The sequence below is a fragment of the Catharus ustulatus genome, chromosome Z (genome assembly GCF_009819885.2).
Source record: "Catharus ustulatus isolate bCatUst1 chromosome Z, bCatUst1.pri.v2, whole genome shotgun sequence".
Taxonomy (NCBI): Eukaryota; Metazoa; Chordata; class Aves; order Passeriformes; family Turdidae; genus Catharus; species Catharus ustulatus.
Genome location: NC_046262.2, coordinates 2,778,839 through 2,795,243, shown reverse-complemented (window position 1 = coordinate 2,795,243; position 16,405 = coordinate 2,778,839). Strand labels below are relative to the sequence as shown.

General features: G+C 48.4%; 2 protein-coding genes across 2 annotated transcripts in view; one reads left to right on the top strand and one right to left on the bottom strand.

Annotated features, from left to right (window-relative positions):
- The first annotated feature begins 1,188 nt into the window (after positions 1 to 1,188).
- SIGLEC15 (sialic acid binding Ig like lectin 15) lies at positions 1,189 to 9,409 on the top strand. Its single transcript, XM_033086153.1, has 5 exons — positions 1,189 to 1,240; positions 3,108 to 3,491; positions 6,328 to 6,687; positions 7,602 to 7,632; positions 9,322 to 9,409. The coding sequence occupies exons 1-5, from the start codon at positions 1,189 to 1,191 to the stop codon at positions 9,407 to 9,409; spliced, it is 915 nt and encodes a 304-aa protein (XP_032942044.1).
- Positions 9,410 to 14,492: 5,083 nt separating this feature from the next.
- The window catches only part of EPG5 (ectopic P-granules autophagy protein 5 homolog), a 63,815-nt gene continuing 61,902 nt past the window's right edge, over positions 14,493 to 16,405 (bottom strand). Inside the window, exons 43-44 of the mRNA XM_033085658.1 lie at positions 15,849 to 15,963; positions 14,493 to 14,795 (exon numbers count right to left, since the gene is read on the bottom strand). Coding sequence (XP_032941549.1) covers positions 14,613 to 14,795; positions 15,849 to 15,963 — 298 coding nt within the window. The 3' untranslated portion in view covers positions 14,493 to 14,612. The remainder of the gene's footprint in view (positions 14,796 to 15,848; positions 15,964 to 16,405) is intronic.

The window sequence follows — 16,405 nt, the reverse complement described above, 5'->3', positions numbered from 1 at the left end:
AGGTGGCAGGAGCAGGGATGAAGCACCAAGGGGAGCCAAGGGGAGCCCTGTCATTCCTCCTGGGGTGGTCGCTGGCTCAGGGCACAGGGAAAGCAGCAGCAGCCACTCAGCAGCATCTTCTCCTGGCTCTGGGAGCCCTCCAGCGGCTGCCTGCAGCTGGAATCACAGAATGCTCCGGGATGGGAGGCACCTGGAGCATCTTCCCAGGGCAGGGACACTACAGCAGGCTGCTCCAAGCTGTCTGTGGGTCCTGTGGGTGCTGCTGTCCCCATCACCACCCAGGAGGGAGCCAGTAGAGCCCTACAGCAGCACCCCAGGCAAGGTGAGATTATCCAGGCACACACCACTCCTCCCTCCCTCTGGCCTGAAGCAGTGGCAGCAAACCTCAGGCTGAAGCCAGGCAGGGAATTCACACCTCAAGGCTGTTAAACTTAGCCGTGAGATCACTGTAAGGGAAATAAAAACACCAGCAGCTCTGCAGATGAGCAAACCGCACAGTAAATTTGATAAAGCTAATCCCAGAAGGGAAACAGCAAGCATTTGCACAAGGGCTCCGGGCAAAAAGCTGGGATTCATCTTGTTTCAAAGGAATGACTCACTCATCAGGGTCATGGGAGTGTGGACAGAGCACCAGGGGACACCAAACCACTCATGCACCAGTGACCCTGGGCACAAGTTCCTCCAAAAGAAAAGTGGTTTGGGGTTTTTTTCTGTACTAGACAAGATCCAGTGAGCACAAGGGGTAAAGCACAGCTGGTTTGAAGGCTCCAGGTTCAGGAGAAGGAGCTGTTTGAGCTGGGACAGTAAGAGCCTTGCCTGTCACAGCCTCGGGCACATGGCAAGGATTCCCTCTAGGCTGGTGAGTGGGTAGCAAAATCCATCCCCTCTTACCCCATCACACACATGGTGTGGATGGCTGCAGCTCCAGCCTGCAATTCCTTCCCTTTAGCTGGAAAATGGTTCATCCTGTGATTCCTTCTGGTGTAATTTTCATATGACTGACTGCAGAGCTATTAATACCTGAACCCAGAGCTGGTTCAGCCGAACAACTCATTCCCTCCACAGAGAAGAAAACCACAACTTCTCCTACTCCCTGGAAAAACCTTTTGTGGCTGCAAGGGCAGCAGCTCAGATGTAAGGAGATGGTTGTGGCTTGCTGATGCCCCTCGGGGGAGAGCACCGAGCAGCATGAGAGAGCTGGGCTTGGTTCTGCTGTGCCTCCTCCGCATCTCCAGGAAGGGTGAGTCCCGAGCTGGCTGCCAGCCCCTGCCCCATCACAGCTTCTCCTCTCTGGTCTGAGTGCCAGGAAACTGCCTGCTGCTGCAAACTCTCCAAGAGCTGCACTCTCCGTCACGTTGCTGTAAAGTATCCTGAAATTCCGAGGGAATGTGGGAACACTGGGAAAACTCAGGATTAGGGATTGCCAGAGAGGTCATCAGGTTTTTTGGGGGGGGTTTTGCATTTTTCTGTTTTCCTAACTTGAGCGGGAAGTTCATCTAATTTTTCCCCAGCTTTGCCAGGTGGATGCAGCATTTTCATCACTGCTCTGCTTCATATTCCTTAGGAGTTATTATGCAACAGGCACAATATTTTCCAGTTCCACTGAGCACTTAAGCTCACATTTCACTTCAAATGTGCACTTAAATTCCATTAAACTCCATAGGATTTGCTTTGCTTCACTGCCAAACTGCATTTTCCAGGGCAAGGGTGGTGGCTGAGCTGGTCTCCTGCTCTTGCTGTTGTCTTCATGACCCTTCCCAGCAGTAACACTGGCCTGACAGCTCCTTTTGGGAGTTACCTTCTCTAAGGTGTGCAGGCTATGTGCCTCTCCCTTTCTTGTGAGAGCCTCAGTTCCAGGAGCAAATGGAGAATAGGTATTAACAAAAGGAATATGAAAGACCTACCATGTTGAGGCTTTGGAGTTAAGGGTAGATTATACATTGGAAGTTGACAGCTCCCTCCACTCATAGCTAGGCAAACTGTGTTTCCATGGAAATGGGCGGAGATGCTAGCATTAAAAGCACTTATTTTTAACATTATTTTTCATCTGGAAGGCAAGGGGGGGGCTTACATGCTAAAAAAAAAATAAAATAAAAAGGTATTCTTTGCTTAAGACTGAAAAAAAGAAAAAAAGCTAATCAAAGGGGTGGCAGAGATGCAAGTCATATTCAAAAGCACACAATCTACAGTGCTCCTAAAGTAAGGGTTACAGTGACTTGCTGCAAAATAACTAAAACAAGAGCAAATAAGCTAGAAAGCAAAAGCAATTACTGTTTTCAGTGCCAGGTCCTCGTGCTCAAGGCCCATGAGCTTCATGAAGCTCCTGCAGTGCTGCAGCATTGTTTATTAGATCACCTGAGCTGGAAAAGGTGCCCATACTGTTATTGTGTATGACAGGGCAGCACGACTCCAGATCTCAGCAATCAAAATACTGGCTTGGAGCAGACTCCATGTAAATATCTGAACAGAGAGCTGGCCCTAGGATGGCCTTTGTCCATTGTGTAACACACAATACAATACAGCACAATACAGTACAGGGAGCACTGCCACGGGGATGTTTGTCAAGTGCTATGGGCCACAGATACAGGAACAAAAAACAAATCTTATCTTTGAGTCCAACAGGAGTAATCTGACAGCTGAATGCCCATATGGTGGAGCCAGCAAGTCCAGGGATGGGTGGAACTACTTACAGGATGCTTTTACATTTTACAGGTATTCTCAGCTACTGAGAGCCCCTGATCTAATGAAGCGAGTTTCAAAAGACAGGAATGGAGGCACAGATGTTTCTGAAGCCACAATCTGCTGCTACAGCTGTTGATAGCAGCAGAGTAGTGGGTAGATAGGTATGTCTATATATTAAACTGAAAGAAGATTTTGATTAGATAATAGGAGGAAATTCTCGGCTGGTAGGGTGGGCAGGGCTGGCACAGGGTGCCCAGAGCAGCTGTGGCTGCCCCTGGATCCCTGGAAGTGTCCAAAGCCAGGTTGGATGGGGCTTGGAGCAACCTGGGACAGTGGAAATGGCAGGGGGGTGGAATCAAATCAATTTTAAGGCCCCTTCCAGCCAATTTCCATGCTGCAATTCCACGATCCCTGCTTGCTTGCAGGTGTGCAGTGCAATGGCTGGTCTGTCCACGTCCCCTCTGACGTTACTGGGGAGCTTGGGAAGATGGTTGTCCTGCCCTGCACCTTCACACACCCCTACAAAACATTTGACCGGGCTCTCACGGCCATCTGGAGGATCAAGGAGCCTTACAACGGCACGGTGATCTTCAAGTGCGTGAGCCAGAGCAGCAGCGAGCTCTGCAGGACTGCCATCAGCCACAAGAACAAGTACAAGCTGCTGGGCAACCCCCGGCACAAGGACCTATCCATCAGGGTGGACAACCTGACCTGGAGCGACAGCGAGAGGTATTTCTGCAGGGTGGAGCTGGCTGGGGACAGCCAGGACAAGTACGAGAGCAGGAATGGGATCAAGCTACACGTCATTGGTAAGGGGGCCTGACAGGCTGATGGGCTTTCCTGGAATGTTTTTTTCTCTTGTTTTATATTTACATATACCTCTGTACACAAACAACAGGACAGGATTGCTGGGCAGCTGTCCCAAAGATTTATTCCAACCACAATCACTCTCATTTTACAGAACCAAGCAAGGGAGATGGAGCAGCTTCAGCTGCTGGCACAGCACACCAAGTTCTCTTTGTTACAAAGTCTTTTAACAACTTTCTAGCCAACAGCATAAATTAAAAGCTGACAAGAGTTTGCCCAGGCCAATTAATAAAGCCACAGGTACATCTTGCTTTGAACAGTACTTGCTGTAATAGCTTAAAACAATGGATAAATACTCATCATTAAGCTTATATATTTATACTATCTTGTTTAACATATTTTCCTGAGGCCTATCTCCACACAGCTCACAGCCCTATCGTTTCTTCTCCTTGCATCTTCAGCATTCTTGCCTTTCTCCATCCTGAGATTTGCCTTCACACTGCTTTCTGAGAGTTTTACACCTTTTTTATTTCCCCCAATAGGCAAAGGAGGCAAAGCCACCCTCTGGGGAAGAGCCACAAGGGTGTGGGAGATGACAGAAGTGTACCTGAGATGGTTTTCCAAAGGGTTGGGTTTTCTTTCTCCATTATAACAGGGAAAACTCGTTTTCCAGTATGAGTCAGTCTTCCAGTGTGAGACAGAGAGCACGGTGCAGGGTAGGGAATGGGAGCACAGCTGGTGAGGAATGGTGGGGCTCTGCAGCTGGGGTGAGAGCCCACCAAAAGCTGAGCACCACACTTTGTCAGGGCAGGCTGCAGGGGCAGACCAAGCTGGGGTTAAGGACATCAGAACCCAAAACTCAGACTGGACAGCCCAGGGGCTGAGCACAAGCTCACAGCTGGCAGCACAACAGGGCCTGGGTGGAAACGGGGGATTGGAAAGATGAGATACCTGGGATCCAGGTGCCATAAATTGACATTCCTCTGGAGCGTGAGACACAAAGTTTTTCCTGGAAAACCAGCTCAGAACAACAAATGCTAAGTGCTAATCCCACTTCTCAGGGCAAACTCGCAGATTGAGGGGGAGCTAGGAGATGCAGAAGACCCAGAAGCAGACTCAGATCTTACCCAGGCCATGAGGTTGGATGGTTTTCTTCTGGGAGGGAAGTTCCTTATGCCTGTTGTGCAGTGTGGGTGTCAGATGATGAGCTTGGTTGTTTCTTGAGAAATTGTGCACAGCTGAGGCTCTCCCTCAGTTGCTGCAGCTCCTGAACACCCACACACAGCAGGACCAGGGCAGCATGGCAGCAAGACCTGTCTCTCAGGGGCTGCCTGGATTTTAACACCAGAGGAATGGTAACACATACAGATACAGATTAATGCTTAAAAGGTTAATTTAAACACCAGAAGAGCCATGACACACAGCCTCAGATTCCTACATGGACAAAAGGGAAGACAAATTCTATTTTTGTTGTCCAGTCTGAAAAAAAATATGAATTCCTGCTCTTCCTCTGTGAAGACACTCACTTCCAGCAACACCTTTTAGAACACTTCTAGGGATGGAGGCTCCACCTCTCCCTGGGCAGCCCCTTCCAATGTCCAATTACCCTTTCCATGAAGAAATTTCTCCAAATGTCCAAGCTGAAAGTGACCTGGTAACTCTGAGGCTGGAAAGAAAATAATCAAAAATAGGTTGTGGCGAGAAGCAGATTATTTTTCCTATAACTAACCTGACACATCTGGCAAGCCTCAGGCACTGAGCAAAGGGCTCACACAAAAGGGCCCATCCACGTGTGCTCTCAAGCTCAGAGATCAAAGGAACAGCCACAAAATGCTTGTGCAGAACACTGTGGGTGACATGTCCTGGACCTTGTGCAGGTGCAGCCAGCTCCAAAAAGGTCACCAGCTGCACCTGTGCCTACAGTGTGGGTGGCACTTCTCTGCCACCACGGAAGGGCACAACAGCTGAAGCTGACCAGAGTTCAGAAAAATGTGTGAGCCTTTACTGGGATAAACCAAATAGAGTACACTTCTTGCATCCAGGCCTTGCTGGGTGAATCCTTCTGTCCCTCTATCCAGATAGGCTGGGTGGGGAAATCTAGAAGGGCCAAGAAAAACAAGGAAGGAGAAGGCTGATCCCAGCATCCATAGAGTCATTATTTTCTGTTGAAGAGAACCTTTAAACCTCATCTTGTCCAACCTTCCTGCCATGACAGGGACACCTTCCACTATCCCAGGTTGCTCCAAGCCCCATCCAACCTGGCATTGGACACTTCCAGGGATCCAGGAGCAGCCACAGCTGCTCTGGGCAACCTTCTTTTCAAAAAAATTCCTTCTTACATCAAATCTAAATCTCTGCTCTTTTAGTTTTGAAACATCAACCCTTGTCCTGTCACAACTCCTGGTAAAAAATTTATGTCCATTTTGCTTGGAGCCCCTTCAGGCCCTGCCAGGGGCTCTGAGCTCTCCCTGGAGCCTTCTCTTGTGCAGGGGAGCAGCCCCAGCTGTGCCAGCCTGGCTCCAGAGCAGAGGGGCTCCAGCCCTGCAGCATCTCCGTGGCCTCCTCTGCACTGGCTCCAGCAGCTCCACGTCCTTGTGCTGTTGGAGCCCAGGGCTGGGGCAGCTCTGCAGGTGGGGTCTCACCTGAGCTCAGGGGCACAGGGGCACAATCCCCCCTGCCCTGCTGCCCTCACTGGGTCCAGCTCTCACCCAATATCCAACTTTACCCTGACAGAACACTGAGGGTCCGCCAAGCCCAAAACTTCCTCCTGGGTGTTTTGCACCAGACCTGCCTTTTGCAGCCTGACCCACTTTCCCTGCGCCTTTGCCATTCCCGCAGCCGCCCCCAGGATCATTAACATCACGGTGAGCTCCAGCAGGGACCACACCTTCCAGGCTCGATGCACGGCCGAGGGGGAGCCAGCCCCTGCCCTGAGCTGGAGCGGGCCCCCCGAGAGCGCCCCGAGCTCCAGCAGCATCTCCAGCCACCGCGTCACCAAGGAGCTGCGGTCCCTGAGCCACGACGGCAAATACACCTGCACGGCAGTCAACAGCCACGGCAGGGCGGAGGGAGCCGTCTACTTCTACAGGTTCAGAGCATCCGACAGCTCCTCCTTCATGGTCCTCATCTTCGTGCCCCTGGCTATCAAGGTGGTGCTTCTGCTGGTGATCCTGAGCTTCACCTTTTTCTCCAGAGAAGGTCAGTGTCCTGGCTCCGCTCCGTCCCTCTGGATGCGCACAGAAGTCAGGCAGGGTTTGTTGGGAGGGCAGGAGTGTTAATGATTTTGTGATTTTCTGCCCTAGGAGAAGGATGATTCTAGCAGGAAACCTAAGGAGAGCCAAGAGATCTTGGCTGACAGAGGGGCCTTTGGAAACTCAGAGGGAGCAAGAGTTTCCCTGTGCCCAAGAGGAAATGTTAATAAACCAACAGAGGCAAAATTAGTGAAGAACCCACTGCCTATATAACCAAATCTTTGGGTTTTTTTCCTTGAAGCAGGCTAATTACTATCTCTTCCCCTGTAGCTCACAGCCAGGATTCACCTTTGCTGCATATCACACAAATTTAATCTCCTGGGATTGGCATCCTCATTTTACAGAGCCTTGTCAGTCCCCCAGGGCCTCACCACCCAGCATTTTCCCAGCCTTTGTGAAATCCCACCTTCCAGCCACGCCAAGGCTGTGAGGTCGGGGAGAGCCCAGCCTACAGGAGATGAGAATCAGTCCATGGAATGAGGGATACAACATCCCAAGCAGCCAGGAGGCTGCTGGTCCCCAGCCCTGCAATGCTGCCGAGCGGTGGCATGGGCAGGAGGGGACAGAGAAGAATGAGATGCCATCTGTAGGGACAGTCTGGAGTCACACTCATAGAAGCCACCACTTTTCTTGAACAGTAGTAGTTGTCAGACCAGCCAAAACTGCTTTGCTCCTTACATTCCAGTGCCTAATTCCCAAGGATATGGAGAGGGACACATGCCTGACATCAGGGCTTCTTCCCATTCACTGGAGCGTCACAGCCACCCCCCAGTGCAGCTTCCCAGCAGCTCTAGGCCACTCCTGGCTCCCCAGCCCACTCTGGCCTCCTTGCTAACCCACATCATCATTTCCACTTCACAGGTGCCCCCTCTGCTCCATCCAGCCTGGCCAGGTAAGGATGTCTTGCCTTCTACTCGTGTTACCCTGCAGGAGAGTGAGGATGGCCAAGGTGAGAAATGCAGCGTGTCCTTGGTCTTGGTGACAATTTTTGGGCCTCAGAGCAGGCTGTTGGGGCAAGGAGAGGGTTGAGCTGATGGCCAGGTGAGCCAGTGTGAGGGGACAAGGACTGGACACTGCTGGGAGGAGGTTCTGGCTTGGGCACAGCTGAGAGGAGATCCCAGTGGTGTGAGGACAGGGGACTGGGCAACAGTTTGGAAAAACCATAACACATGGCTGCTGTACCAGCAAAGGGCTGAGAGAAGCTGAGATGAGCCATAAGCCCAGAGCTGGAAGGCTGCAGACAGAGCTGGGGCTGCTCCCCTGCACAAGAGAAGGCTCCAGGGAGAGCTCAGAGCCCCTGGCAGGGCCTGAAGGGGCTCCAGGAGAGCTGCACAGGGACTGGGGACAAGGCATGCAGGGACAGGACACAGGCAATGGCTTCCAGTGCCAGAGGGCAGGGCTGGATGGGATATTGGGAAGGAATTGCTGCCTGGGAGGGTGGGCAGGCCCTGGCACAGGGTGCCCAGAGCAGCTGTGGCTGCCCCTGGATCCCTGGAGTGTCCAAGGCCAGGCTGGATGGGATTGGAGCAGCCTGGGATAGTGGAAGGTGTCCCTGCCCATGGCAGTGGGTGGAATTGGATGACCTTTAAGATCCTTTCCAACACAAACCATTCCATGGCTCTGTGATGCCACATTCAACCAGCAATGGATCGTCCACCCAAGGGAAAGGTCAGGGATGGGGATTCCTGTGCTGACACTGTGAAACAGAAATCTTCCCCTCCCTCTGCACCCCAGTTTGTAATGGAGGTGAAAAAGTTGCCCCACCAGAGCTGGCGAGCTCAGCCAAGTGTGCAGGGAAGGTATGGAGACAGCAAACAGCCCAGCTCAGGTGTGACAGGGCCTGGTTCTAGGGCTGGCATTTCCCATTATCCAGCACAACACTGATCTTGGACACTCCTGACAGCTGGGGTGGCCAAACTTCTGGGATGGAAAAAAACAAAATAAAAAATAAACAAAAAATAAACAAAAAATCCCACCAAAACCAACCCTTGATCTCATGGTGAAGAAGACTTACCTGAGGTCAAGGATAATTACATCTGCATGGGGCTGCTCCCTTTCAATTTGAGTCATTTCTTTGTGATACCTCCTTCCTGAGTTACCCCACATCACCATTCCTGACCTTTCCCAACAACAATGGCCATTCCAGCGGGACAGTCAAGTGTACAGGGCACAGCCAAAGAAACAAGGAATTTAATCCTACAGTCAAATCTGCAATTATTTGTAAAGAAACATTAAAAAGTCCAGTTTTGCTGATTTAGGGTCAAAGCCACATTGTTTATATTTGCTTAGATTCCTACACAGATAAAAAGGCTTAAAGCCAACACTCACATGAGAAGATCCCCCTCAGGAGAGGTTTGTCACAACCTCACCAGGCTCTGGGCAGGACAGGACAGCAGCACAGTGGATGCTAAAGGTGCAGGAGATTGCTCTAAGATGTGAAAGTTTTAAGGTGGGGAACAGCAGTTGCAGCTTAAAATCTACCAAAGAGTGATGTGTCTCAGAGTGCTGCAGTGTGACATCCTCTGGAGCCCCTGGCAAAGCCCAGAGCAGCCTGAACCCTCTCCCTGTCTCCTCCTGCCAGGGCACAGCTGCCAGAGTGCACCTACGAGAACTGCGACCGCAGGCACCAGACCCTGCCCGCGGCAGGGGCAGCGCTGGGGCGCAGCTGAGGGGCCAGGCAGGACCCATCCCCACGGATCTCCTTCCCCTGGGAGCACAGAGCCAGCCTTGCCCGAGGTCACATCAGCCTCGGGGAGCTTGGAACTGCACGATCTGCAAGGGCACCATGCTATGAGTTCCAGCCCTGCTTCTCCTCACAAGGGAGAGCAGCCTTGATGGGGAAAAGAGAAGAGTGATGGAGCTGGAAGAGCAAAACATGGTCAGTTTTAACCTCTCTGTGTGTTTTTAGCCTGTTACAGGTATTTAACAAGCAGGCAATAGTATAAAATTGCCTCACAGCTTTTTGCTTCGGTATTTTCCAAACATCACTCTGGAAAGCCGTTTTCACCACTCCAACCACACCCAAGTGGGCTACTGACATGACATAAATCCTAGCTGTGCCAAAACACTACTGGAATTTCTGATGGAGTTTGTTCCTTTTTTAAAATAAGTATTATTATTATTCCTAAGCTTCTAGAAGAGTTTATTTTAGAGTTTAAAGGAAACCTTAACTTTAAAGAGGAGTCCAAGCGAAAAAGACATTTTCCAAAAACTGGTACAGCTGAAAGTAGGATACAAGAAGCCTAACACTAGTCTGTGCCCAGAAACTCAGAGCTTTGTGATAAATGTTCCAATACACAAAATTGTTGGGTTGTTTGGGGATTTTTTAATAGCAAAAAGAATATTTCTAAACCATTTCCATCTCTGTGTTACACAAAGGAGTTTCTTTAAGGTCTGACTATTAATTTCTTAAATCTCTCTTCTGAGATGAAGTCACTACTATGAAGTGGTAGGGGAAGTCCCAAAGGGCACAAAGTCACAAAGGCCAACCACAGACAAATCTTTAACCCTGTGAACATCCTCCAAGATCAGGTAAACAGATCCAGCTTATGGTATTCCAGTGTGGGTCAACCTGCAGAGGCAGGCAGAGGCCCAGGATGGCTTAGACGAGGAGAAGGAGAAAGAATTAGGAAAGAGCAGGTGGTTTGAACTTATTTTCATGTTTATACTGAGATTTGATGCTCTGTGCAACCATCCCAGTGCAGCAGCTCCAAAACTGTTCCCCAAACAATCCTGTCCCTGGTAACAACCACCACACTGCCACTGAAATACCATCAAGCTTACAACCTCAACCCCAGGCTGAGAATCATTATTTTAAAGTTCACCACTTCATAATATCTGCACTGAGAAAGCAAAGCAGAATTCTAAACGACTCAACCAGAATGATAAGGGGAAAAAAAAAAAAAGCAAGGATATATTGAACCTGATCTTTTGAATCCCTGCTTAAAATCCCAGCAGTGACAAAGCCAGATTTAATGAAAACAGGAGATGCAAAGAGAAAAGGGAAGTTGCAGCAGACAGTACAGTCACAGACCTGTAAGCTCAGCTTCATAGGTGTCACAGAGGAAAGAGACCTCAGAAACATCAGTTGGACAAATTGAATTGGATTTCTGAGCCCTTATGATTTACAGACAGAGTAATGAGAACTCATTTCTACCTGTGCATGCTATTGAGGCATGGCTTTCTGAATTTTTTTCCTCAAAAATTACTTCCTTAACTCAAGCCGTTTGGGTCCAAATAGAAGCATCAGACCTCATGTCCCCAGACAAACTGCATTCCCTCTGGTCCTCACAGGAGGCTCAAACACCCACTCCAGCCAGTATAAACTAGAGAGACAAAACACAGCAGTGCACCCACCAGCACACTTCAGGTATTCAACTCATCTGGAAGATGTAGGGAGTGCCAAAGTCCTTCCAGTAGAACTAGAAGGCATAAAAAAGTCAATCTGTTGGGCACCACTTGGACTCCCAAGCTCTGGAGTTCACATGTACACAGAGAACAATACAGGTTCAGACTTCAGCCACTGCCAAGCCTGAAGACTGCAGGTGACACATAGAAAAATTATTTGTTATCTGATGTGGATCCTTCTACAAAGTTGAAAATACCACAGTGTCTGTCACCAACTGCTTGATTTTCCATTTTTATTTTGCATGGTCTTTGCAGACAGAGCATATTATAAATACAACATTTGTAAAAACTCAACAGCTGAAACAATTCCTCATTTTGAAAGTGCACATCAAACACATACTTCTGACTTCTTCACATTTATATGCAACTGATCAGTAACACTGAACCTAATAAACCCAGTGCTTTTATGTCTTTGGGGGGGAAAGCAGCAGAAATTATTCCTCCAGACATGAGTTTTCCAAAAGAGTTTGTTAAAAACCATGCTGCATTGGTATCTGGTTACTATACAGAGGGATGTACATATATATATTTATTTATAGGCTCGCAGATAGAGCAAAGAACTCTAAGACCACATTAAAATGACGGTGATCTAATGACCCAGCTGGCATAATTAGCAGAACCTGCCAAGAAGGAAAAGGTGATCTGTCCTCTAGCACCAGAACCATGGTTTAAGAGCAACAGCTCAAAGCATCATTGACCAGACAGTAGGTAGCACATTTCTATCCCCTATTGACCAAAACTCATTTTAACGTGCAACCATGTCAAAACCACAAAGGCACAATTAATGGAGGAAAAGAAAAAGTGATCAGTTCCTTCACAGAGGTGTAGGGACTCGGACTGCAGGACCTTGGGCCAGCTCAAACAGATCAGTGATTAAAGGGACATCAAACAAGCACCAGGGAAAATTCACCTTCTGCTTTTCCTAAACAAAAGTGCATCCCATGATCAGACAAGGCAACAAAACCAGTGGTCATTCAGCTGAAACAACAGATTTACAGGCTCATGGTTCATGCTTTGGCAACAGAATTTTAACAAGTGATCACCAAATTTAATACAACAAAAATACCTCTTCACAGTGTCATCTAAAATCCTGTCATGTCATGTCCAGCCAGGCAGAAGAAAATAAGTTTAAGTGGTGGTTGCCAAACATTTCCTAAACAACCAGACTTAAGAATTAAGGAATTCTATTTAATATGATCATAGCTGACTGTTCCCCTCTCAGACACTGGAGATCCAGAAAATACATCTCTGGATTTAAATCCCCTTGAACTTGGTTACAAGTTACAGTAATTTCACAACTATAAGGCGCACCCTTTTGACTAAAATTTTGGTCCGAACCCAAAAGTGCGCCCTATAAGCCGGTGCGCCTTATATATGGACAAAGTTCAGAAATTTGCCAACAGGGAAGCGCGAGCCGCGGCAGCCCCGGCGCTGAGCCGTGCCAGCTGGTGGCAAGGGCAGGCAGGAGTGCCAGGGCCCACGGCACGGAGAGGGCACCTTGGGCTATATTTAAAGGCTACGCCAATCTATGAAAAATGTTTCTAATTTGAGCACCTGCCAGTAAACTCCACGATCACGGGATTCCGTTACTAAATTGTTACTTTGTTGTGCTCAGCACAGATCCTCGCTGCAAAAAAAAAGTGTACCTTATATAATGTACAAAGTTGCGAAATTTGCCGACTCCCTGAGGTGCGCCTTATACTCCGGTGCGCCTTATATGTGGACAAAGTTCAGAAATTTGCCAACAGGGAAGTGCGAGCCGCAGCAGCCCCAAGGCCACAGGAGCCCTGTGCCCCCCTGAGCCACGGCAGCCCTGTGCTGCAAGGGGGAGGTGGCACCACGGCACTGCAGAGCCACGAGGGACAGGCGGCACCAGAGCTGTGATGGGGAATGGCCCCGCGGATCCGCTGCGTTGCGCCAGTCGGTGCCGGGGGCGGGCGGGAGTGCCGGCGCTCACAGCACAAAGAGGGCTCCTGGGGCTGCGTTTAAAGGCTACGCCAATCTATGAAAAATGTTTCTAATTTGAGCGCCTGCCAGTAAACTCCACGATCGTGGGATTCCGTTACTATTTCATTACTTTGTTGCATCAGCAAAAAAAAAGTGCGCCTTATATAATGTACAAAGTTGCAAAATTTGCCGACTCCCGGAGGTGCGCCTTATACTCCGGTGTGCCTTATGGTCGTGAAATTACTGTACTTGCATTTAATCAAGCAATACAGATGCAGACACACTAATATTTAGAAAACATGAAAAAAAATTTTCTTAGTACCCATTTTTGTTGGTATTTACAGAAGTGGATAAAGATTGTAGGCATGCCTCTAAACTACGGATTTCTCTGGGATAGCAAAAAAGTCAAGATTTAAAATACCATCCTTTCAAATACAGAGATTTCACAAAAATTGTTAGACACACACTCATCAGGTAAGACTCAGAGGTATCCTGGTTAAGAAAGTCAAACCTCTTTTACACACAATCCTCCGCTCACTTTTGAACTAGCCTGAGTGATGACACAATGTAAAATAAAAAAAGGCACCAAGCAGACACTACAAGAAGAGCTGTGCTGTGATTTTTACACCTATCCCCAGGCACCCTTCTCTCCAAAGGGCACCACACACAGAAGATAATCAAGTGCTTTCAGTCAAAAAAAAAAAGCCAAAAACAAACAAACAAAACCAAAACCAAAATGCAAACCATTAAGTGGTTCCACAGGCCTAAAAATCAAGAGGAAAGCAATAAAACCTTGAAGTGGAGAAAACTTGACAGTGTGCAGTTCTTATTCACAGGTCTGACTTAATTAAAATGGAACTCTGAACAGTAATTTCACGATTATAAGCCGCACCATTTTGACTAAAGTTTTGGTCTGAACTTGGAAGTGCGGCTTGTATTCTGGAGTGGCCAATATATGAAAAAAAGTTCAGAAATTTGCCAACCGGAAACGCGAGCACGCAGCAGCCCCGAGCCAAGCCAAGCCCGCCCTGCCCCGAGCAGGGCCAGGGCCGCCCCCGGCGGCCATAGGGGAGCGGGGTCAGGGCTGGCAGCAGGGAGCCAGGCCGGGGACACTTCCCAGCGGTGGCAGGGGGGCTGAGCCGGGCCAGGACCATTCCCTGGCAGCAGCGTGGGGGCCAAGCCGGGCTGGGGTAGCTCCCTGGCAGGGGAGGGGGGAGCTGTGCCAGGCTGGGGCAGCTCCCCGGTGGGGGAGAGGAGCCAGGCCAAGCCCACACGGCCCCAAGCCGAGCCAGTAAACCCCGCATTCCCACGATTCTGTTACTAATTGGCAACTTTGTGAAAGTTGCTGCGAACAAAAGCGCGGCTTATAATCTGGTGCGGCTTATATATGGACAAAGAACAAAACGTTGTCGACACCTGGAAGTGCAGTTTATAATCAGGTGTGGCTTGTAATCATGAAATTACTGTAATTTGTGCAATAAGGACACTGTTTGTAAACCAAAGCCACCACCAGCACTGCTACCGAATGCTGTCCAAAAAATGCACTTCTGGGTACAGTGTGTTCACCAGGAGGGACAGGAGGTTATTGCCATCCTGAAGGCAGTGCTCAGGGTGCTTGATGAACACAGAGGCCTGGGAGAGCTGCTCTTGGTAATCCATGTATTGTTTGTTGGATGACATGGCTTCGAGAGCACTCAGTGCCTACAGGGAAAAGGGAAAGTTCTGTTAGTTTAGTGAATTTTGGCCTATAACACAATACTATCTCCACAATTCCCCTAAAGGATCCTCACCTACTACAGAACCCCAAAAAACAGTAGCAAACTAACATCCCATAATAATGTTTCAAGTCAACTTGTATTTTCCAAGCTGCTCTCTCTCCAAGATCAACACAAAAACTATTAACTGTTTAAAGTCCTATTAATACTTCCTAGGATTCTGTAACCCAAATATTGTCAAATATCTACTTCATTAACTCAATAGATGGTATCACAGAAATTATGTCAAACTATAAGCTGCAACACACTAAAATCTTCACTTCAGGTTGTTCTTATGAATATATTGACTTTCATAAAGGTATTGTTTTGCTCCCATTAATAGTATTAAAGCTAGATATTAACTGTCAAGTTAAAAATTATATATAGGTAAGTCTATGTTGGCAGGAAGCAAGGGCAAATGCAGAAAATATTTCTGAACAAGTTTTGTTCTTTTTTTAGAGAAATAAGCTGTACCAAGCTACTTTGCTTTGGTTTCTAACCAACTCCCCCTTCCTCTCCTCAAGCACTTACTGAGAGAACACCACGGTCAGTGCACATGCTAAAGGGGGAATGTTTATTTGTCACAGGGCTTTTAAGCCCTGACCTCACATAAATAAATGTCAGTGTGAATAAAGTAGCCCTGCTTTATCACCGAAAAGCAGTGCAAAGCACAGCAGCACTGTTTTTTCCTGTTTGTTTTAAATTCCTTCTACCTGCTACGCTCCAAACTTTCCGAAGTCAGGCTTTACAGACATAAGTTAATCAGCCCATTTTAAATGTGTAAGATTCAGAAATGGTGCCTTCATATTAAGGCAGAACACTGCATAAAGTTTTACCCAGGGTACTTCAGGACAGAGTCAAACACAAACTTTAGCAACAAGGTGAGAGCAGGATTTACCTTGAAGAAATGCTTGCAGCAACTTTTACAAAGCTCACCCGAAAAGCTAAACAAGCATGCAGAGGGGGCATGCCAAAGCAGCCAGAGATGGGCACACCTCACCTGCTGAGCCTTCTGGGACAGCCTGGGCTCTGAGCCGGCCTTGAGGCGCACCTGGCCCTCTGCAGGGATCTGCACCAGGAGGAAGGCGGACAAACTGCGGGCAACCACCCGGAACCTGCACGGGGACAGAACAGAGGGGCAGGGTGACACCAGATCTGCAAGGCTCAACAGCAGATAAAGTGTTAAGATCTGCCCACGAGGTATCTCTTGCAGGGATACCTTCCACAAGACCAAGCTGCTCCAAGCCTCATCCAACCTGGAACACTTCCAGGGGTGGGAGGGGATCCCAGCTTCTCTGAGTATACACACAATAGGACACAACATATACTAGAAGATAATATAATACCTTGATGGGAAATACTGAATCTGTTTTAAGCCTAGCTGAAATACTCCTCACCTTGCATCTGAAATACCCCTCAGGTGACAAATGTAAAACATTTCTATCACCCAAATTAAGGGAATTACTTGAATGACACCAAGAATTCAGGGCAATTTGAACAGTACTGCATCTCAGAAGGGCTTTATAAACACAAAGTTACGTTCAGGTGCAGGGTTGA